General features: G+C 39.9%; 1 protein-coding gene across 2 annotated transcripts in view; it reads left to right on the top strand.

The window, feature by feature from the left end:
- Positions 1–24,944, top strand: part of TTC28 (tetratricopeptide repeat domain 28) — a 670,967-nt gene that overhangs the window by 630,942 nt on the left and 15,081 nt on the right. Inside the window, exons 15-19 of one of the 2 annotated variants that reach the window (XM_089692515.1) lie at positions 1,352–2,072; positions 14,187–14,311; positions 15,351–15,582; positions 18,908–18,984; positions 24,203–24,226. In XM_089692515.1, the coding sequence (XP_089548641.1) occupies positions 1,352–2,072; positions 14,187–14,311; positions 15,351–15,582; positions 18,908–18,984; positions 24,203–24,226 (1,179 nt within the window). The remainder of the gene's footprint in view (positions 1–1,351; positions 2,073–14,186; positions 14,312–15,350; positions 15,583–18,907; positions 18,985–24,202; positions 24,227–24,944) is intronic. The other variant, XM_089692516.1, reaches the window with a different exon arrangement.

The following is a 24,944-nucleotide window of genomic DNA, read 5'->3' as shown; positions in this document are numbered from 1 at the left end:
AGAACCAAGTATATTTGATTTAGTTCTGTCTGCAAATTTATGATTCATACAGATGAATAGCTCCAGGTTGATTTCATTTTCTGACAGTGCTAAAAGCAGAAGTGAAGTTCTAACTGTTTAAAGTAGAATTGTAGGCAAACGGCTCAATCTCTGCCACCTTTGTGCTTTCACCCTTTGTCAGCAAGCTGATTGTGCTGCATGCAGTTCTTTAATGTAAATACATTAGAGACCTACAGTGTGGAAAGCCCATATTATTTTATTTGTAGACAAATTATTAAAGAGGTTCTAAATCTGTAAGGTTTTTTTACTTTAATGCATTCTATGCATTAAGGTAAAAACACTTCTGTACTGCAGGATCCCTCTCAGCCCCCTTAAACTTACCTGAGCCTGATCTCGATCCAGTGCTGTGCACGAGAGCAGCAGCTCTCTGCACTCTCTACCTCCCCACAGGGCAGATTGATAGCAGCGGTAGCCAATTTCTGTGACAAGTGAGCAAGGGGCGGGGCAGAGCCACACTGGCTGTGTCTATAGATGCTTTCTATGGGGGCACTCGCTGAAGAGGAGGTGCCAGGAAAACGGTGGGGGACCCCAGAAGAAGTGGATCGGGGCTGCTCTTTGCAATACCATTGTGCAAAGCAGGTAGGTATAACATGTTTATTATTTCAATTAAAAAAAATTAAGCTTTAATGTCACTTGCTGCAACCTTTTGCCAACTTATGCCATTGTCCCACCAATGTCCTTTGCCACAGATATTTTTGAATGTGCAGCTATAATGATCTCTATACATAGAGATATACATAGTAGTATTAGAGATATCCTAGCTTATACTCCGTTACAGCTGTAGGGAAGAGGAATAGTGAAATTTCATCTGGTGGGTACAATGTGATTATGTGACCTGAAGATAAGAGATTGTGTGGGAGGACTGATAGCAAAGAATCCCAGATCAAGGTGAATATGTCAAGTAAGCTGGCCATATATGAAGCACATTTGGAGCTGTGGGTGACCCTATTGGCATTCTCCCACCCAACATCCTTCAATCTGAATTTCGAAGGAGACAAGTACAAAATTGTCCTATTAAATGCAGCCACTGTTTGAGTATTCTGACAGCCGGGAGTTCTGGCTATAAGAATACATAGCCAGCTAGAGAGATTCCTTCATCCACACTGTTTAACTTGGATGGGAGAATCAATGCAAAGCTGAACGAGAGAAATCTTACAGTACATAGCTCGCTTGTCATGTTACAGAGAAGAAAATTGTAATGTGACTCAAGAATAAGCATTGATGGTTGGTACAGATCTATTTTTATGTACATTAATAATTCAGAGTTCTTCTTGGCATGTCTATTTTACAGTCTCATTTACGGAAGAATGTTCCCTTATATTCAAGTTCTACCTCCATGGCTGCTGTTATTGGAAATCCTAAACTTCCTCCATCGGTGATGGATAGATGGCTGTGGGGACCAATGCCCTCAGCAGAAGAAGAAGCCTACATGGTATCTGAATTGTTGGGTTGTCAGCCTCTTGTTGGCTCTTCAGCCACAAAAGACAAAGTGATGAGCGCACTCACACAAGCTGAATGTGTCCACTTTGCCACCCACATCTCATGGAAACTTGCAGCTTTAATACTAACTCCAAACAGCGAGAACAACTCTGGAACAAATAAAAGCACCTTTGGAAATACCTACACCATTCCTGAGTCTTTACAGATGCAGGATGATGCCAGTGATGTTGAAAGCATATCAGACTGTCCACCCCTTCAGGAATTCCTCCTGACAGCGGCAGATGTCCTGGATCTCAGGCTTCCTGTAAAACTAGTGGTTCTTGGATCTTATCAGGAATCCAGCAACAAAGTTACAGCAGATGGAGCTATTGGCTTGACGCGGGCCTTCTTGGCTGCCGGAGCTCAGTGTGTCCTTATATCTCTATGGCCTGTGCCTGTTGCTGCCTCAAAAATGTTTGTCCATGCCTTTTATTCGGCACTCCTGAATGGAATGAAAGCAAGTGCATCCCTGTCTGAGGCAATGAAAACAGTACAGAGCAGTAAGCAATACTCACATCCATCAAACTGGGCAGGTATGATAATTACTTTGTGTCTGCATTGTACATCATTTTTATTAGATACAGCTGTTATCCGTGTCATTTGTAACTGTGCCTCGCTACTTGACATTACATTTGCAGTATATCTTGAATTGTCATCACCTCTTCCAAGTGCTACAGTGAAAAACTTGGGAGCCTAATATCTCTGACAGAATCTGATTATCATCTGAGAATATGTATGTTCAGAGACAGTCCTTGAGTGATTTTCAAAAATACATAAGGGCTTTCCAGTTCCACACATAACACTGCTTTCATTTTTTTAAGTAGTCATTTAGTCATCAGCATTCATATCCCTCAGAGGATTTTTTTTAATAAAAACAACTTTTCATGTAACATTAGTAAGTCATTGCCAATCAAGAAAGGCTCTTAAAGTATAACTAAAGGCAAAACTTTTTTTTAGTTTTGGATAGAGTGGAGATGGATTAGAATGCCTGTCAGTTTTTATTGCTGTGCCCCCGTTAGGGAGATTTACCCTCTTTATTTGTCCTGTTTATCATTGTCATTGAAAGTGAAAGTAAAAGAAAATTCCAAATTTGAGTTGTCCTCAGAAAAGTAATGGAAGGGAAATCTTCCAATGGGGCTCCCAATAATTTGCTGGGAATTCTGCTCACTTCCTGTTTCGCTATGGGGCAGGAAGTGAAGAGAAATATCCGTAATGGGACATAGATGGCAAAACAAATATGACAGAGGTTGTAGCCCTCCCTTTCTCTATCCAGAATGAAAAAAGATTTTCTTATAGTTCTACTGTAAACTAAACCTGAGGAATATACAGGCTACCATTTTTTTCCTCCCTGGCCCTCGCTGTCATGTTGACCCAATGACTTCAGCCCTTCCGGAGTCACTGATCTCGAACAAGTGTGCAGCAAGTGAAGCTAGACCTCCAGATTTGTATACTAGTTATGGAGCCACTGTTCAGAATTACAGCCAGGGAACTAGCCTATTTTAATGGAGGTACGCAATAGCAGTCTGCATATTACTCCAGGCACAGGTTTTTTGGAACATGGCAAGGGCCCGTGGCAAACGCAACTTGTTACCTTAAGCTGAACTGTGTAAATATACTCAACTACAATGTCAGTGTTTTACACTTCCTCATGTAATTGCAGATTTATTTTAATCCTATATAAAGAGTCACTTGAAAAAGATTTGCATTTTCCTTTGGAAAATTTTTACGGTGATCATAGCTGCTTGGTTTATTACTGAGTACAATGGATGGTGAAACATCTGCCCATCCTTGAGTGAGCTGTGCCCACCAGGACTTGACGGGATCCACTTCTAAATGTATCCATCATGTGTTAGAGAGGCTCACACAGTAATAGAAAATGTATATTATATAGGGCACGCTTGTTAGAGCCCAACCTCTGTAGCTGTAGGATAAAGGTGCCAGACGGATATCAGGGATGGATGGGAGCAATAACACTGAGGCAGCTCTTCTTAGAGTGGAAGAAAGGTTCTAATGCAGTAACATGAAAAAGAGAGGAAGGCGCCTCTAAGTGCAGTATAGACAATTTATTAGTGAACAATAGATGAAATGCACTTACAAGATAAATAGTTAAAAAGATTCATTGTGTGGTGTGTTAAGATCCAGGTGAGACATCCAGTTGTCCAACAGCATGCTCAGTCTATAGGATCAGGAAGTATGAACTAGGATGTGTCTGTGTATCAAGATGAGGCTTGGAGAGCAGCATCAGATGTAGGAGGTGAAGGGGAGCTAACGCGTTTCTGAGCATGCTCAGCAGGCTCCTTCTTCAGACCACGAGACCGCAAGGTCTGAAGAAGGAGCCTACTGAGCATGCTCCAAAGCGCGTTACCACCTCCTTCACCTCCTACATCCGACGCTGCTCTCCAAGCCTCATCTTGATACACAGACACATCCTAGTTCATACTTCCTGATCCTACGGACTGAGCTGCTGCTGGACGTCTGGATGTCTCACTTGGATCTTAACACCACATGATGAGTCTTTTTAACTATTTATCTTGTAAGTGCAATTCATCTATTGTTCACAAATACATTGTCTATACTGCACTTAGAGGCGCCTTCCTCTCTTTTTCATGCTCACATAGTAATAGCTCTGTTCCTTTTGATCCACAAAAGAAGTACAGTACAATTACAAAGGCATTTTCCAACATTTTAGAAGATATCCTGAGTGATAACTATGACTTCTTCATGTAAGCATTAAATAAGCATGCCCTTACACTACTCGATTGTTGCAATCTTCAGTGGAGTCATCTTTGTCAAAAGATGCATTCGCTTGTTTCAAAAGACTTTCAGCTGATAGGAAGAGGAAACTGCTGCTTACTGAAGCAATACTTTGGACCATGTTTATATTTTTTTAACCCCTTTACACCAGTGAGAGCCAGGGCTTTAAATGGTCTGTGACATCCAAGACTGGTAGGCAGGGCTCCCAATCATGAGGCACTGTGATAGGCTGCATAGTGCTGATGTCATCAGGAGTCCATCCTACCACTTTTTCGATTTTTGATGACAGATCAGTCACAGTTCTATGGGCACTGATGGAGCACACCCCAGAACAAGGCAGCGACACATACAATATATCCAGTCATTGGACATTAAAGCCCAATTTAAATTAATGGTTAAAAAGGACCTGTGCTGTGGAATCTTTGCAATCAGGTTGCAAAAGATGTTCACCAATATTGCCTGTAGACACCCTATAACTGGTCTTTTCCCCATTACTGACTTACCATGCCTAACTCCACAGTATGTCTTTCTGTGGCAATGGCATATTTAGTAGAGGAGCAGGGCTTTGCTTCCTTATGTCAGAGCTGCTCCTCTAATGATGGGTAACCTCTGGTGACAAAATATTCAAGAAGGAAAAGTGGTGGAATCACAGATATTCAAAATAAATGAAGAAGAAACGGTAAGATCCTTGGCCAGCCCATCCCTAGGTATAATGTTCTCTCCATCAAGGAGAACAGTGAGCAGTACAATAGTGACATCACCAAATTTTAGGGAAACAGTCATAGGCACAGTGCATGAAGTGATATCACCCTGCAGATATACAGCTATGGGTCAACTGAACAGGAGTACCTAGGTACCATCATAGAAGTGCACTACTATTTTTCAAGAGTGGTTGAAGACAAGGGGCAAATCTTTCAGGGTGCTGCATGGCACAATTAATTTCTTCAGATTTTCCCTAAAAAATACGCAAACTCCACTTTTTGAGTTCACACCTGCTTTAAAGTGCCCATACACGACCTGAAGTCATTTTAGAACCAGGTCTAAATAGGCAATTCCAGACCAGTCTATCCATTTTGATCAGGCTATCCAGAAACATGACAGAATATAAGTAAGAAGATACTAAGTAGTATTTTTTATTGCTTTGACCATGTTATTTTCATAATGTTTACTGTGGCTGGTATGGATATTGAGGGAACACAAAGGTAACAATATTGAAGTTATAATTTTGTGGAAAGTAATGTCACTTTCAATGCACACATGGAGTTAAACATTGCAGGAGTCAGGAATGATAGCCATGGCTTTTCAAGTATTCATCTATGATTACAGTGATGGACCAATCTTTTGATTACTGTGGTGATTTGCTTATCTTGACCTATTGTTACTACATGTTAGCCCAGTCTAGAGGTGATATTTACAGGCATTCTAAGAAGCCGTATTCTTCCTTTTTTACTGTATATCATTAACGACACTCAAGGAAAATCCAGTTTCCCTGTCAGACAAGAGTCTTTCCATAGATTTCTGTAATGCAGACCTCTGCAGAGCTGACATCAGCCTAGGATGCAGATATTGCTCATCACTCATACTAGCCTCACAAAGAGGAGCTGCTGTGATTTACATGCAACCATTTACATCATCACTTCTACTGCAAATAGGCTAATAAATGCGAGAAAAGCTGTATAGATCTCTTATATTGGAGTAAATAATGAGCATGTATCCAAGTGCTAACGTGTTAGGTATGTTGATTCTGTTAGGTTCAACTCCAGGTTTTTTTGTTATTCTATATAGACTGGGAAAGGGTTAAAACCTTTGTCAGGTGTCTTTTCACTCACACCCAATGGCAGGGAAATCCCTCAACAGACAACAATACAAAACAGGGTGAAAATGCAATTTTGTGTCCTTGCTGTCAGAGTTTGTCTGTCTCAGAATCAACTGTGCCCCTCATTTCTTGTCCTAGTGTCACTGTAGGGCAGCCCACGCAGTCATTTTTTTTTTTGTATGCGAACAAAAAAAGAAGGCAACAGCGCTGGGTGGAGAAGCGAATGCTTATTACCCCTATGGATAAACAGTGCCACGTCCCTAATTCGGTTCACTAAAAAAAACTGGCCATAGTCAAGGACTTTATGGGCACCACACCAAAATTTCCTTAAGGCTTGGTTCACACCTATGCTTTTTGCTTTTGACCTGTTTTACAATGGTTTTACATAGTGCTGTGCTTTTTTTACATGCACGTTTTTAACCGCGTTTTGTTTTGTTTTTTTCACTTTTTTTTGTTGAAGTGGACATTTTGTTGTTGCTGGGCAGAAATAAATTGCATTACACGACAGAAAACATGGCAGAAACGCACTACATACATTTCAACAGCTTCTCCACTAAACTCTATTGTAGCAGAAATGCTGCTTTTTGCATTTAAAAAAGTCCCTGACCCTTTCCAAAAACTCAGCAGCTCAAAAAAGCAAAGATGTGAACATGTCCCGTAGGAAAACATGTTAAGTGGACTGTAGTGTGTTTCTGCAAAAAACAGTAAAAAACGCATTGATGTGAACCAGGGGTAAAAGAGTACAATCTTTAATTCTGCACATTTAAAACAGCATTAAAAGTTAATTAAAATACAACTCAAAGTAGCATCTTGCACCCGTATGTTGGTGGCCCCACACTGTAAAGAAGAAAATTCGCAATACCCCAGTTGCAGGCATGTAATAATCATCATCTGGTTAACATATATAACATAGGGTGCCATCATTCATGCACATAAAGCTCGACATGTTTCTCATTGTTGTTCTGCTTCTTTAGGAGCAGAAGGTGCACAAATAATATTGCTACAAACAACTTCAGTGGAGGGAGGATCAACCCAGACCCTCCCAAGTTCCCACAAGCAATGGTGTATTTAGGTTTTGTGCTGCCTTACCCAACACAAAAAACGTCTGCCCCAACGGAAAACACAACCCCCCCTTCCCCCTCCCTCCAACAACATCCCTGCCCCCCACCCGGGAGAGCCTTCCACTACCCCCTCCCCCCCCCCCGGCGATAGAGGGACGCTCATCTTCACAGCCCTGGACATTCCCGGGAATAGGAGCCAGGCTCTACATACACCATGAAGCAGTCCGCAGCCTCTCTCAGATCCCACCTGGTTCTGATGGTGCGTGTGTCCCTTCTTTCATTTCTTCTTCTAGGGGGAGGTGCTGCCCCCCTAAAAAATGCCGCCCTAGGCAAGTGCCTTGTTTGCCTTGTGGTAAATACGCCCCTGCCCACAAGGCATAAAGATATACAAGAAAAAAGAGGGAAAACTTCTTCAATCTTTCCTGGTGGTCTTTCCCTTGAGACAGGCACCACTTCCTCATACACAACTATACAAATTCCAATAGGTATATTAGGAAGGTACGATGCACAATCATCCATAGCAATCTGGGGTCCACCAACACAAGTACTTATATACAAGGACAGAGCCCAAAAAAGAGCCAATCCACAGAAATCTGTAACACTCCACCATCACGTCTGGGATTCCCCATCTGAGCCAGTGCACTCTTGTATATCTTTATGCCTTATGGGACCTGGTGAGGGTCTGGTTTGATCCTTGTAGCGTACCACCAGTGGAATCATTTTCTCAACTGATGTTGTTTGTAGCAATATAATCTGTGCATCTTCCTCTCCTGAAGAAAAGGAACAACAACGTGAAACATGTCAAGCTTTATGTGCATGGATGGTGGTACCCTCTGTTATATATGCTTACCAGATGATGATTATTACATACAAGTTTTTTTCTCTATAGTGTGGAGCCACCACCCTAACTGACATAAGGGTGCAAGATGCTACTTTGAGTTGTATTTTAATTAAGTTTTATTGCTGTTTTAAATGTGCATGAATAAAGATTGTACTCTTTTCAGGAAAATTAGGTGTGGTGCCTATAAAGCAGTCCAAGGTTTTTTTTTTTTCCGCATCATTTTGTTTTGTTCATCCAGCGAATGAAAAAAAATATCCAGTTCCTCCATCCGCACATTCAGAATGGATGGGGGAATCCTCTTGCTGTGCTATTGTGTTTTGAAGGCGGGGAAAATTCTCTACCATTAGAATACAATTATCAGTTTTGCCAGTTATAGCTGGTGACACTGATCAAAAAGAAAAAACCTGGATGTACCAAAGTTGATTGGTAGATCGATTTGTGTAGAACCAGGGTGCCCATACATAGTTGAAATTCGGCCAGTCTCTGCTGATGTGGCTGAATTTCGATCCATGTATGACTGGCTTAATGGATCTAACCTTTTAACCCTAATTTACCTGAAAACAGTAAACAGGCTGGACATATTATTATTATTATACAGTATTTATATAGTATTTATATAGCGCTAAAAGGTTTACTCAGCGCTGTACATTATATTGGGGGACAGAACATGAGACAATACAGTAACAAAACAAATCACGAGGGATTCAAGGGCCCTGCTCTTTCGAGCTTACAATCTAGGAGGGAGGGGATAGTTGTACAGGAGGAAGTGGCTGTGGGGGATGGAGTGGTAGGAGGAGTGGAGGAGATCGGCTGTTATGTGAGGGCGGGGTAGGCTTCCCTGAAGAGATGGGTTTTCAGGGTGCGCCTAAAGGTGAGGAGGGTAGGTGACAGTCTGATGGATTGGGGTAGAGAGTTCCAGAGGATGGGGGAAGTCTTGGAGAAGTCCTGCAGTCGGGCGTGGGAGGTGGAGACCAGGGAGCTAGAAAGTAGGAGGTCTTGTGAGGAGCGAAGATTATGGGTAGGGTGGTATTTGGGTATCAGGTCGGTGAGGTAGTTTGGGACAGCATTATGAATGGCTTTGTATGTCTGTGTTAGAAGTTTGAATTTAATGCGTTGGGCAATCGGGAGCCAGTGGAGGGAATGACAGAGGGGGGTGGCAGAAGTGGAGCGGTTGGTAAGGTGGATGAGTCTGGCCGCTGAGTTCAGGATAGACTGAAGCGGGGATAGTCTGTGATGAGGTAGGCCGGTGAGAAGGGAGTTGCAGTAGTCCAGACGTGAGATAATAAGGGAGTGAATGAGTTGTTTAGTAGTGTTTGGGGTTAGGAACATACGTATTTTGGAGATGCTGCGGAGGTGGAGCCTGCATGAGTTTGCCAACGATTGGACATGGGGTTGGAAGGACAGGTTTGAGTCTAGGGTGACACCTAGGACTTTGGCTTGCGGGGTGGGACGGATGGTGGCGTTGTTGGTCGTGATGGAGAGAGTGGGGGGGGGGGGGCACGGGCTGGGGGGAAAATCAGGAGCTTGGTTTTGGAAAGGTTCAATTTGAGGAAATGGAGCGACATCCAGTCTGATATGTCGACATATGATCAGTTATGGAGTATTTGTAAATTATCACCAGTTCTATAAAAAAAAAAAACCCGAATGACCTGTTTGTGAGGTAGACTAGATTGCAATAAAGCCATCCCTTTTGTATATATTGATTATTATTGCTATTTCAACTTAAAGACTTTAACAGTCATGACACTCATTGCCACTAAAAGGCTGTATACACAGCTGTATCTGCTGAATGGTATTAAGCCTGCCACTGAATGTTCTAATAATGCCATGCGCTCAATGTCTATAATTACATGATTTAATCGAACAAAGTTTAGATATTTCAAAGTGGTCAAAGGTCAGGCGGCTGTGCAAACATATGAGCGAACAAGACAAATGTTGAACACCGTGTACTCAGTCGATTTTTCCACAAAGGAAAAAATAAGACAAGGTCTCTGCAATATTGCATACACAGAAGGAATATATCACAGACAATTGGCAAGTTATCGAATTGCTAAAGACAAAAGAAAATGAGAGACCTAATCACAGACTGTTTGCAGGAAAAAGTGCAAAATAATATAGCAAAGCCCGTACGTATAATTGGTTGAGAAACTAACCGAAACCAAAAGTTTTCTGGGCTGTTTCAAATATAGGGATATTTGAAACGTAGTAGTACCACTGAGCTGACCATATGCTAATAGACTAACAATTCTACATTTAATGACTGTCATTTAAAAGTTTCAAAATTTAGTTTGCTTTTAACATTTTGGAATGAATGTAATGTCTTGAATAAAAACTGCATACTCCGTAAAAAATTAATTTGCTCAAGAAAAATTTTCCATCCTGTTCCTTTTGAATGTTCTCTTCACTGTGGTCAAAAACGCATGTTAATTTGACCCCACCAGCAATAAGAAAATTGTATGAACTTTCTTAAAACAAAACATTTCTAAAGAAATGCTGCTAGTGTATGGCCAGCTTTAGACATAGCAGATCACATACGAGTATATGACCTTGTGGCATGAGCATATTGGACGCTCAACACATAAGAGCCATTGTTGGATATGTTCAGCTTTATGGAAAAAAAAAAGTGCAGAAAAAAGTGCATTTATTATTTATTTGAGTAGAAGCTTGGAAAGCATTGCACCTGTGATCAGCAGAATCCTGCAGACATGTTCTCTGGCTTTCAGCCCATACTTATGTAGGAGCTTTCTGTTTTGTAAGCTGGAAGACATGTCTGTGGACTACAAGAGCACTCATCATTGCCCTCACAGCCCATTGAATCTACAAGTCCATTTGCCGTGGTAGGAGAAGAACCCCACCATGCTGTAGGGGAAGGGGGATCACTAGGAGAGCAGCAGGAGATGAAACATGTTACGCGTGAAACCTGCAACATGTCCCAAAGGTGAACTTAACCTTTAAAATCATATAGGAGTTGTGTCTAAAGGACAGCAAGTAGAAGAATCTGCCTGTCACATACCTCAATTTTTTTTTCAATTATCCTCTGTGGCCATAAATTAATTACTTATACACAAGGCTTTTTTTCAGCAGGAACGTGGGGGAACTCAGTTTCGGCACCTCCAGTGCTAAATGTATGTAATGGCAAGGAGTGCTGGGGTGTGCTGGAGAGTCTATTGATGGTGGCTGCTAGGGGATCTATTATTGCTGGGGGAGGAAGAATCTCTTGATGAGGGAAGGGTTTATTTTTGCTGAAGAGTCAATTGTTGCTGGGAGGGATCTATTGTTGAGGGAGGGGTCAGTAGTTGATGCTTGCTGAGTGATCTATTGTTGCTGGTGGGAGTATATCATTGCTGGAGTGGGTCTACTGTTGCTAGGGGTTCTTTTATTGCTGTACAGCAGGATATCTTTTTTACTACTTTATTTGTTTTCTTGAGCAAATTCCATACAAATTACTTAACACCACAAAATAATTGGTTCTGTATTCAATAAAGGAGAGATACTGGTAGGAGGGTAGGCAGTGAACCAAAGGATGGTGCTTGTAGGTAGGTAGGGGGCAGAGACAAGGGGTGGCTCGGAAAGAGGGAGTTCCTGCACCTATTCTCTGAAAAAAAAAAGCCCTGCTTATACAGGAGTGTTTTATTAATCTACATCTTCCGTTTTTGTAAGGCAGGCACCCCAAATTGGAGCCTGTGATATAGGTGAAATGTCCCTAGTAATATCAGAAGCTGTGTTTGTGTCATTTTATAGAGTAGAGGGTTGACAACTCTAAGAACACTTAAGCAAAGAATCTGCACTGTAACATAATGCAGAAAATTCAGCAAATTAAATTATTGATCGGAATGCTTTCAAGCTGAGAAATTCTTGCTTATTGCCTCTCATAAGTTAACTGAAACATAATGAGACTGAAAAGGTTATAATCAATATTTCAAAGTAACCTGTTTATTAACTGGAAAATTAAATGAGTATCACACATGGGACACTGAAAGAATGGGTATAGCAAACAGACACTTTATTTTTCTATGATTATAATTACAAATAAACATAATAACGTATTATAGAGATCCCCATCAATGTCTATTAGTGAGGTTTTATAGTCTTTGATGTCTAAGGAGATTGATTGCTAAATTGGGCTAGATTTAATTGTTTATACACTGTAGAATGAATGACCAGTTAATACAGGACTGTCATTTTAGAAAATGCCTGAAAATAATTTAAGGCACAGAATTAATAGGGCCAACAGGATGAAACTGATATTTTGGTTATACAGTACATGCACTGATTGCCCATTGAAAAACTGTGCTCATACTCCAGGCTGCAAAATATGACTGCTAAGTAAATCTTGGTTTCAAAAAGCACTAAATTGTTTGTCTGTGTCAAAAACAGAGCAATAGATGAGTGTTTTTCTTTTTTTTTTTTTAGACCAAAATTTACAGAGCAGAGTTACATTATGCACATTTTTCTGTATATTAGTGTGATTTTGAGAGGTAGGTTGTACCTCTTCACACTACTGCCACATAATATTCATAGCTGACAAGATTTAGATGTCTTATGGATGCTGGTGGCAAAATATTACTCCTTCTGCCATCCTAGTGTCATAGCAGTAGTTTTACTCCTTTTTCTGCAAATAAAAAGCCTAATTTTAGAGATTCCCTACATTGACCTCAATAGCTGGGTGAATCAAGTACCTGACGTGCAGAGATCTTGCCACTGGAATCCCTGAGAAGTAGCACAAATGTGGGTGTCTGGGTTTGCTGAGGTCTAATCAAAACCGAAAAATACTGTTTTGGTGTACATATCATTTAAAACATCTTGACTGAACTCAAAAAGTTTTGGTATTTTGGTGTACAAATCCTTTAAAACATCTTGACTGAAGTCAAAAAGTGAAGATTTAGGGAACAGTTAGAAATGTTAATTGCGCCTAAACAGTACCCTAGACGTGTACATTTTATCTTTAATTCCTCCCGAAAATAACCAATGCACCCCCTGTGCCAGGAGCCTCATAGTTGTATATCTGTAGTGTGAGGCGCTGCTTCCTCTGACTGCTAGTCCTAAAATATGTGTAGTAAGATTTGGTTAAGTCACTTTTGTACAGCATCTGTTCTTTTGGCTGGTACCTGAAAGTGGTACCTGAGGACCTAAAGTGCAAGGATCTTTCTACTTCTCTCTGATAGTCTGTACTTCCTCAAATTCTCCTCCTGATTCTTAAATAGTACCACCAGTCAATAATTAGGACAGCTCAGACATGAGGAAGTAAAACCCTGCCTCTATCAAGATCGCCACCTACACGCAGAGATATGCTGCAAATCAAGACATAAGTCAATAATGTGGAAAGGAACAGCTACATTGAGCCAACAGGCAATGGAGACAATTAGTGTTCTGAGCTCTGCTTGACTTTTTTTGGGCTCCGTTCAGGTCCTCCTAAAGTACATCACAATAAACCATGTAACCCAAGGAAACTAAGATCCAGAAGGTTTTAATACTGCATGCTCTGATTAGGTAATTGAACATGTTGATAGTTAAGATTCACGAGACTGTGATTAACTTGTTTCAATGAAGAATCGCTGATCTCTGATATAACACCCTTGTATCCAAATGCTTACACATACCCCATACCTGACAATGCAGGGTTTTTTTTTAATAAGCTCCTCCATGCCTGTACACATTGCTCTGCAGTCAACAATGTATAGCCAGACAGATGATAAGGAGCCAATCAAGTTGATTTACTAAAACTGGAGAGTGCAAAATCTGGGGCAGCTCTGCATAGTAACCAATCAGCTTCCAGGTTTTTTTTGTTGTCAAAGCTTAATTGAACAAGCTGAAGTTAGAAGCTGATTGGCTGCCATGCACAGCTGCACCAGGTTTTGCACTCTCCAGTTTTGTAAATCAACCGTAGTTTGTCTGGTTCATGTAAGCTTGTTTGATGGAGAATCATGGACAAACATGAGCAAATGCTAACCCCCAACAGTGGGACCAGTAGCGCAGAATCTAGCTAAAAATGTGTATGTTTGTGTGGACTTTGGAGCATTTTGTACTTAGAAATTTAAAAATTCCACAAAATAAGGAGAACAAACATAATCACCCATGTCAACACTAGGCAATGTATTACCAATAAAGCTTGTTCTAGATCAGATTGATATGTGTTGCAGTTCTTATTATAATTAATTATGACAATGTTGTATAGGATACATGCTTATTGGAAGTGATGTAAAGCTGAACAGTCCATCATCACTGATCGGTCAAGCCTTATCTGAGATCCTCCAGAACCCTGACCGTGCAAGAGATGCTCTTAGAGTTTTGTTGCATCTGGTAAGATTTTTTTCACTTGGTTATAAATGATGTAATGTTTTCTTTTTTTTACTCAAAAGAGTTAAAGTACACCATTACTTCAGAGAGTTGCGTGTTTGTCATGCAGCACTTCTCCTCTTTAATTCTACCTTGCTATTTGTATTACCTTAGTGCACTTAAGGTGCCCAAAACTGTAGAGAGTGGTCAAACATGCAGGCCTGATCGGACTGCCCTCAGGGACTGGCGTTACTTGACTATCATAAATACAGGAAGGCTCAACTTGACCAACCTTTCTGATATGTAGAGAGAAACAAAAGATTCTCATCAAGAGGAAACACTGGTGTGTTTCTAAGCTATAGCTATTTCCCCAAAGACAATGGTATCTGTGTGGCAGTCTTTTCAGCAGATCTGGCAACTGTAATGTCATGCCTATAGGTACCTTTAGGCTGTTTAGAGAATTTGAATGGATATACTGCATGAGGCCAGAGATCACAATTCCCAGTCTTTGCAAACTAATGGAGCTGTAGATCGGGCTGAACCCTTGAGGCTCTGCTCTATAATCTATAGGGCATGGTCAAACCAGAAAAGCATATTATGTTTTCTTTTTTAACTTTATTCATTTATAAATTAAATATTTTTTTGAAGACGATAAGACAGCCTTTTTGTCCCTCAGGGCATAAGCATGGACCTCAGTGCAGGCCGCCTCTATGAAAAGATGGTGGCGCTGTCACCAATCAACAATGATATTAGGCAGGCATTCTGGGGGCACAACTAGGATTTGTATAAAGGAAACTCTGTGTTCCAATCAAAATATCAGTATTAAACATTGAAAAGGCTTTTGTTAAAATGATTCCAGGACAGTTTTTTTTTACATACATGTTTTAAGTATTTTTGAAAAGCACAACAAAGTTACAGCAGTTGTGCCGAGGATGCTCGGTTTTAATTTACATTGCTGGGGTGTATTGCCTCACTGTTCCCTGGACAGGTTTTCTTGAAAGCTGGGGTGTTCTTGTTTTTGAACTTTCATGATATAACTCACCATTTCTTTTTTGTTGTGTAGGTGGAGAAATCTTTGCAGAGGATTCAGAATGGACAACGGAACTCAATGTACACTTCCCAGCAGAGTGTGGAAAATAAAGTAGGTGGAGTACAAGGCTGGCAGTCACTGCTGACAGCTGTAGGGTTTCGCCTTGACCCACCAGCAAGTGGTCTCCCTGCCGCAGTTTTTTTCCCCACATCTGACCCCGGTGATCGTCTACAACAGTGTAGTACAACCATACAGTCCCTCTTGGGTAAGGATTTTCTTTTGGAAGCAATATGTTTTCCAGAACAATACACATGAGATAAAATGAATTCAGCAAAAGTAAGCAGATGGCTAGACATAGTCTATTACACCTTAATTAAACTTTCTAATTACCAGTAAAAGCTAAGAAAGGAGCAATAGCTAAACCAGTGTCAGCAATAACAGCTACCTGAAATTAATGTCAGGTGAAAACACAATGTGGTTGACTTACTAATAGCAAATAGGATGTTTGCCTTGCAAGGGAAGTTTCACTTTGCAAAGGAATGTCTCCAGAGCTTAGCGAATGCGGGGAAACTTCACTTTGCAGAGAATACCCAATCATGTACAAAAAAAAAAAAACAGCATGCTTTCTTGCCCATGATTGGGTGGTGGAAATCAGCAGAGCTTCACCTCATTTACTAAGCTCTAGGGTTAATTATTTTAGGGCAGCACAGTGGCTAAATGGTTAGCACTTCCACCTGGCAGTACTAGGGTCGTTGGTTTGAATCCCAACCACGGCACCACCTGCCTGGAGTTTGCATGTTCTCCCTGTGCCTGCGTGGGTTTCCTCCAGGTATTCCAGTTACTTCCCACAATCCAAAGACATGCTGGTAGGTTAATTGGCTCGTGTCTAAATTGTCCCTAGTATGTGTATGTATGAATGTCAGTTAGGGACCTTAGATTGTACGCCCCTTGAGGGATAGGGACTGATGTGAATATACAATATATATGTAAAGCACTGCGTAAATTGATGGTGCTATAGAAGTACCTGTAATAAATAAATTAAATAATCTTACAAGGTCAATTCCCTTTCAAAGTGAACAGTCCATCGGCCTTTAGCAAATCAACCCCAATATCTTGCTATAAATTACCCTATCTACTGTATATAAATAACATCTATGATGATGCCTACTTACAGACAATCTGTAAACGAATGTCTATTTCAAACAAAATTACAATTCTACCTAAGGTTGCACTACTGAAAAGGGTCTTGCCATTAACGTTTTGCACAATCTGGTGTCTGTGTACAAGTGTAAAGAGAGAGCTCTCTGTTAGAAACACATTATTGTTTTATGGACATTTTTACTCAGCTGTTTATCGATCCACACTGTGGATTGCCAGACACACTGAGTGATTGTAGCATTGTAACTACGTTTCCTTGTTTTCATTTGTTTATTGGGTAACATTATAAACTATGTAAAAGCACATTTGCCACAACATTGGGCAGATGAATAAAACTTTTTCCAGCCATTTTATTCTAAAGGTATAGGACCACAATTGTCAGACCCTTTTCATTTATCTTTTTGCCAAATTGTACAGGGGTTAGACAAAAAAATGGAAACACTACATGATTTGCAGGTGGGAAGGTGTCGTTTTGCGTTGAAAGCGAAGGTGATGTAACACTCTTTTGCCTCTGCTGTGTGATGAGACACCTAGCTAACAGGTGGGAAGCCTCCCTTTTATCATTCTCTGTGTGCGCTGCTAGTGATACGGAGTCATTTCAGAGCTCTGTTCTTCAAAGAGCGCAGATTGTCAGTGCCCACTTAGCTGGCTCCGTTGCCAATTTATTTGCAGTGTCACGAGGTACAGTATCAGAGGTTATGACAGCATATACAGTTTCCAAGAAAATGCATAAGCATGGTCGACATGGTCAATTGACTGATAGAAACAAAAGGACATTGCACAGAATTGGGACCAGAAAAAAGAAAACAACTTCTGCAAAAGTGACTGCAGAGCTCAACCTAATTCTGCCTTTTCTTTCTTTCTCTTTCTTTCTTTCTTTCTCTTTCATTTTTTTTTTTACAAGCAGGCAGTATAAGGACTGGTTTTAACCATTTGCCGCCCGCCCTATGGCCGAATGGCAGGCGGCAAATGTCATCAGCGTTTCGGGTGGACGCCATATGGCGGCCTCCCGCACATGCGCAGATTGCGCTCCTGCAGAGCGGCGCTATCTGTCACCGGCCGTGTACCTCGGACACGGCCGATGACAGATCTGAGTATCGGGCCCTTTGCCGGTACCATGTGACCTGCTGTGACCAATCACAGCAGGTCATATGACAGTTGTATACAATGGATGGCTTCATTCATGCCATCCATTGTATACTACTGCCTAGCTGTGAATGGTCACAGCTAATCACATGCACATGTCATGTGATTAGCTGTGGCCAAATCACAGCTAAGCACAAAAAAAAAAAAAAAAACCCTGAATGAATCGATGTCATTCAGGTAAATGCTTGCTTATAGCAAAGTAATTCTTTGCTATAAGCAAATTGTGTAAAAAAAAAAATAAATACTGATCACTTCCCAAAGTAGTACAATGTTACTATGGTAACATTGTACTACTTTGGTCATAGTGAAATATGAAAAAAAATCTTAAAAAAAAAAAAAAGAAAGAAAAAAATATATACATTTTTTTTTATACTGTCACCAGTCAGTGTCCCTGATCACCGCCATGCCAGGTATATGATGATGCTGTACTGCACTGGTGACAATATGTAAAAAAAAATTGTGAAACTAATTTTTTTAATTTGTTAATTTTCCAAAAAATTATGACAAAAAAAATACAACTTCAAAAAACTCGCCATGCCTCTCATGAAGTACGTTGGACTGTCTACTTTGCAAAAAGGGGTCATTTGGGGATATCTGTACTGTTCTGACATTCTTGGACCTCAAGAAATAAGATAGGCTGTCAGTACTTCAGGATTGATCAATTTTCAGATCTATACCATAGTTTGTGAACTCTATAACTTTCCTACAAACTAAAAAATACATCCTAATTTGGGTTATTTTCACCAAAGACATGTAGCAGAATACATCTTGGCCTAAATTTATGAAGAACAATTATTTATTTGCAAACTTTTATAACAGAAACAAAGAAAAACTTTTTTTTTTTCAAAATTTTTGGTCTTTTTTTGTTAATTTAGCAAAAAATAAAAACCCCAGAGGTGATTAAATACCACCAAAAGAAAGCTCTAGTTGTGTGAAGAAAATGATAAAATTTTAGTTTGGGTACAATGTTGTATGACCGTGCAATTGTCATTCAAAGTGTGAGAGCGCTGAAACCTGAAAAATGGCCTGGGCAGGAAGGTGTAAAATTGCCCAGTATTGAATTGGTTAAAGAGAGTGATCACTGTGCCAGTCACAGGCTATCATGTATATGTATGAATGTGAGTTAGGGACCTTAAGTTGTACACCCCTTGAGGGTTAGGGACTGATGTGAATGTACAATATATATGTAAAGCACTGCAAAAATTTACAGCGCTATATAAGTACCTGAAATAAAATTAAAAAAAAAATTCAAGCATTAGGGTGATTAACTTGTCATTGCATTTCAGGTTTGCCTCATGCAGCACTTCAGGCTCTTTGTAAACTCATCACCGCTTCCGAAACTGGAGAACAGCTGATTAATCGGGTAAGTTGGATTTCCTCTGGCATCTTATTTAATATCATTTTGTATGTTCCTCACAAATGGAACCCATGAAATTCTTAGCAAACCACTGGAAAACCATGCATTCTTTTCAGACTAATAGGCTTACTTGTCCATGCAAGTAAAGTAACTCACAAAGTGACAGGAGAACCTTTTCTGACCATTCAGTTGCTCACTGACTTGTTGTTGTGGGTTACTGCACTTAGTATATTCTCATCATCTTGAGGTCTTATGCTGACGTTGTGTAGAAAAAGCAGAAGTGAAGCCTACCACAGTGACATGGGTTGCTATGGGCAAAAATTGTCTTTTATTACACCAGCCCTTCTCTGTTTTATATTTTCTTACATCTATATTTCAGTATAATTTGATTTATTAATCCACTGTAACTCTTGCTAACACCCTTGAAGCCAACACCATTAGTGCATGGGAAATTGCAGGCATGGTTGTGAGCAGAGTGATCAATATTATTGCTTTATGAATAATCTATAATTCTGCATCACGTGTCTACAGCTGTCCATCACATTGCATATAATCTGATCTGTGTATGTCCTTGCAAGCACAGTAGAGGCAGTTCTCATTCATGATTGGTGTGCCTGTCTAAAACTATGGGGTCTAGATTTACAACCGGAGCTGCTGGTTGTATTTGCATGCTGTCTGTGTTGTAGTCTAAAGAGCTGCACTGAGAGCAAGTACAGCATGACTGGGCAGCATTGAACTACTGTCTGTGTTTCTTCCCTTTGCCTTTCCAAAGCTAGTCAACCACAACATAGCCAAATATATATTTTCCTACATCACCCACTGACGAGGCTTTTTTAATAGTGCAGTAACCCATTGCACATGTTAATACATATCTATTAACATACGACTCACAAGACATTATGGAATTGGCTGCAGAGGCTGTATCTATTGTGACATTTCCCTGATTCCACTAGTATTCAATGGGGTAAATGAAGTAAAGAGGAATTACCCCTTCAGTGGATAGATATTTTGTAATAATGAGTATGTCTCAGTTCAAATAAGTGCTTAAAGTGTTTCTAAACCCACAACAGTAAAATCAGTCTGTATATGCAGTAAAGCATGCTTGTTATACTCACTGTGGAACCTAAGGGGTTAATCCTCTGCATTGTGTAAAAAGGATGTTTGATCCTGACTTCTCTGATCCTCCCCTTCTTCCAGTGTTCCCCTCTTGTCTCCTGATAAGACATATGTGGAGAAACCCTGCACATGCTCAGTTTGATGTGCATTGCTAGAGAGGTTTTTTTTTTTCTTGGGAGAGTGCATGTGATCAGCACAGGGCCAGTCAGCACAGTCCAGACAGAGGTCAGGGGTCCTGCATCCTCCTAGAGCAGAAATAAAACTCCTCCTACAAGCTTTAACCAGTGCTCAGCCAGACACTGATAGAAGTCACAAGATTGCTCTAACTGATGATGAGAAAAGGTATTTAGCAGTTTATATTTACTAAAATAATTGCACTTCCATGTTATGTGTACTGTGGGAGGCAGGGTCCTGGATTTAGTAACACTTTAAAGCAGTACTAAACCCAAAAGCAAACATTTACTATATTGCAACTTCTTAGATGTGATGGCTGCATTGGTTTTAAGTTTTCTTTTTTTTTCACCTGCTGATTCTGCCAGAAAGTCTATTGTTTTTCAACAGAACAAGCTCACAGAGCGTGGAGACAAACCATTTACAATTCATAAGGGTTTCTTACAATGATCAGCTTTTATGTATTTACATAATACCTTTATCCCAAAAGAGAAATAAAAATGGTGCAGTTACTGCCTGTGTACTGTAACTGCAGTGTAAGCTGGAGTTTGGCTTCAATCTGTTAGTGTATCTAAATCTGCTAGTACGTCTAACACTCCCCTCCCCCAAGACTGACAATGCTGCTGTCCAAAGAAACCCCTATGAATCTTCATCCAGCATGTAGGCACTCTAATACAGGAGGTGTTTAACTGGCCAGATCACCAGGTGAAAACAAAGGGGAAAGCTTTAAAAAGAAAATAAACGCAGCCACCCCGTCTAATGATTGGTAAACTGCAGTATATTACATATTTGGTTTTGAGTTTAATACTGCTTTAATCGTTCTCTGAAGTCAGCCCTTACATGCCCTAGGTATTGGAAGCAATGCTTGAATCAGTTGCATTGCTTGGAAATGCAGTATAAGGTCACAGTAAACTGCAATACATTTTTTTCTTGGGTTTGGATACACTTTAAGCCTGCCTAAACCTTATATACATTTTATCTAATTATGTAATGATGACAAAATAGACTGCTTTCTATTTTAATGATGAGCATCTTATAAAACATCAAAAAGATGAAAAATATATGTCACAAATTGCTTAAAAAAATAACGTCTGGGGTGGGAGGCATTTGTTGGGCTGCTCAGCAGAAAGAATGATTTGCAGTTAGTGGCAGGTGCTGAGCATTATGGGGTTTATTTACTAAAGCTGGTTCTCTCAGAATCTGGTGCAGCTTCTAACCTCTATATATATATATATATATATATATATATATATTGTATGTTGAAATGTGTTTTTATTACAAAATATATGAAAAATATTTTTCAAATATATTATATGTCTTTAAAAATACAAATCTACATTTTTGAAATGCATTTACATATATATGTAAAAATATATGTTAAAATAACTTTTTTATATGTTAAAAAAAATCTGCAGAATATATCATTTTAAATATATTCTTCAGATTTTTTTTAACATAAAAAAGTAATTTAACTTATATTTGTAAATGTATTTGAAATGTATTTTAAAAATATTTTTCATATATCTTGTAATAAAAACACATTTCAACATACAGTATATATATACATATTTATTGAAATATATTTTGAAATATATTGAATATGGCCAAAATTGTAGCATTTCAAATATATGTCAATATATTTGGGAAGAATATTTTTAAAATATATTTCAATTATATTTTTCTTTCATATGGGTAATTAGCTACTCCCTGTTCAGACCTGTGATCACAGAACCTGATAAACCTGACTGTGGTTCTGGGATGTTATATAAACGGGTGTTTAGAAATGCAAATAAATCTGTCCCTAGCATGAAAGAGACACTTGGCTGGGTTTGTCCTCCAGGCCAAAGGTCCTCCCCATGTGATGTGCAAAGTTCAGAAACAATAGTGACCTACAGAAAAGTGCTTTCTAACCCATATGACCATAAGATTCATTTTGGCTGTCTCCTAGGTGTCATTGAAGTTTGCACTTCATATCGGTTTATTTAGTGAATAAGCCCATTACCCTTAACACAATATGAAGATGTCTGAAGCTTTTAAAATGAAAGACAATTATGTTACAAGTAGGTTTGCCGTAAGACACCTGAAAGGAGTTACATTGGTGGTGACATAGGGGTTGATTTACTAAAACTGAAGAGTGCAAAATCTGGTACAGCTCTGCAAAGAAAACAATCAGCTTCCAGGTTTTCTTTGTCAAATCTAAAAGTGGTTCTTCACCATGAAAAAAAAAATTTAAAGCCAGCAGCTACAAATACTGTAGCTGCTGACTTTTAATTATAGGACACTTACCTGTCCAGGGATCAAGTGCTGTCCTTGCCCTATCTGGCACTTTGTCTGCTTTCAGGCCGCCATGTTTAGTTTGGGAAACCGACTGTGACTGCTGGCTGCTTCACGGCCAGCTTCCCACAGTGTGTGTGTACGCTACAATGCACTGCGATTTTTGTATGGTCCCTCAGCTTTCTGGAACCTATAACATGTCCCTGAAGACTGGAGGGTAAGGAAGGGAGGCCGAACTTCCGCTTGGACCACCTCAGCGGGTTTTGACAAGTACCCACCCCTCCACCCCAAAAAATAAAAAGGAGGCAGAAAGTGGAATTTCCCTTTTTGGGTGAAGTTCCGCTTTAATTGAACAGGCTGAAGTTAGAAGCTGATTGGCTACCAAGCACAGTTGATCAGATTTTGCACTCTCCAGTTTTAGTAAATCAACTCTATAGTAGATTTAACATGAAGGAAATCACTGCTCCAGGTGAGACACCATCAGCCTTGCACAGTTCCCGTGTGGGTGTCCACCATGGCTCGCCACCACAATACTGTGAGAAAAGAAAGGATTGGCTGTATCCCATCGTAGAGCCATTCAGTCATTTATTCCATCAATTTCCAAAGGACAGCATAAGGATACAAAGTAGCAGTATGTTGTTGACACATTTCACACAACAATAATGGATAAGCACAGCTTTGTAGAAAAAAAAAAAACAGGGCGCACTCTCCTCGTGCATTAATACAATATACAAAAATGTATTAAAAAGATGCAAACATACTCACAAGCCATAAAGGGAGTTCGACTCCCCAAACACGTTAGCACTTTACCCGAGGATGCATGCTGTCCGCGATTGGCAACTTTGACTTCTTGTCTCTGTTTTTATGACCTTTATGGCTTGTATGTTTTTGCATCTTTTTAATACATTTTTGGTTATTGCATTAATGCAGGAGGAGAGTGCGCCCTGTTTTTGTTTTTTTTCTGCTAGTATCAAGATTCCCCAATCTATCAAGGGCGGCACCTCAGCAAGTGCACGGTTCCATTTTGAGTGCAGCAAGAGAGATTTGCACGCCGGTTTCTGGTTGCCATTGAAGCACAGCTTTGTGTGAAATGTGTCAACAACATACTGCTACTTTGTATACTTATGCTGTCCTTTGGAAGATTGATGGAATAGATTATTGAATAAGTTATTGAAAATCTCTACAGTGGTATGCAGCCAATCCTGTCTTTTCTCATGGTAGATTTAAATACGGTTGTCGATAATTTCCTACATACATATACCCCAAAATTAGAAGCTGTGGAAAGTTATAGCATTCAGTCAGAATAATTGCTTTCATTCTCTTGTCTAGTCTCTCCTTGCTGTGGTATACTGAACCTTTGCATGTTGCCGCTTTGTTGGATAGGTAAACCTGCTTTGGGCTCATATGGTGACATTTGGTACTGGGGAAGGGGTAGGACAGAAAGAACGGCAATTTCTGTGACATTAAGTTTGTCAGCTTTCAATGATCTTCCAGGTGCTTATTGTGGATGCATGACCGTTTATAGCTAATCTCTCTCAGCATGAACACAAATGAATGAACATGTTGCACTATAACCTTTGCTTGCATTTTAAGGCTTATTTTCTCTTTTCTTTTTCCTGTGCTTAATTTTATTTTTCTGCTTGTAATCTGCTGGCTTCTGAAGGCTGTTAAAAATATGGTTGGAGTGGTAAGTACATGACAAATTTAGATTCACTAATTAATCAGACAGTCAGTATTATCCCATCTCTTTCTTGTCTATGTACAGTAAAATAAACACAGATACGGGCGTTCTAGTGATACAAAATAACAAAACAGAACAATCCAACTCTTGGGAGCTTAATAGCAGATCTTGGCAACTCTCGCTGACAGGTAGTCAGTTTGACAGATTACCGTGAATTCTACAACATACATTTTGTTCACATTACTTGTTGCCAGATTGAACCAAACTTTGCTTTTCCAGGACAATTTGTTGGGAAGTCTGAAACGTTTGCAGGATAAAACTAGGAATGTCTGAAACATTGAAAATATACCTAAAGTAACTTTGTAGGGTAGGTGAGAGTTAAAACCGTCAGCAATCTATGGTGTCCTTTTATCATACAGCAGTAAATGATCGCTGCTCAGTTCTCCGGCATTCTCAGAGAAGAGAGTTCTCCTCTGAATGCCTTTTTATGAAGCGGTGTAGATCACTTCTCTGAATGAGGAGAGAAGCGATCTACAAATGCTTGAACGCTGGAAAATGGCTGCTGTTACTGTAATCTCGCGAGGTTACAGTAAGAGATCAGTCAAACACCGTTTACTAAACAGCTGTAGATTATCGCTGCTTCATTTGCGGTTCCGCTGATTCTCTAGCTCTGGGCTGGAGAATCTGGAGGGAGAACACAGATCTCCAGTGAAGGGCTGATATA

This window comes from Staurois parvus, unplaced genomic scaffold (genome assembly GCF_062004578.1).
Source record: "Staurois parvus isolate SC_StPar_1 unplaced genomic scaffold, SC_StPar_1.0 ptg000589l, whole genome shotgun sequence".
Lineage (NCBI taxonomy): Eukaryota > Metazoa > Chordata > Amphibia > Anura > Ranidae > Staurois > Staurois parvus.
Note: the sequence above shows the minus strand (reverse complement) of the source record. Positions and strands in the feature narration are given on the sequence as shown.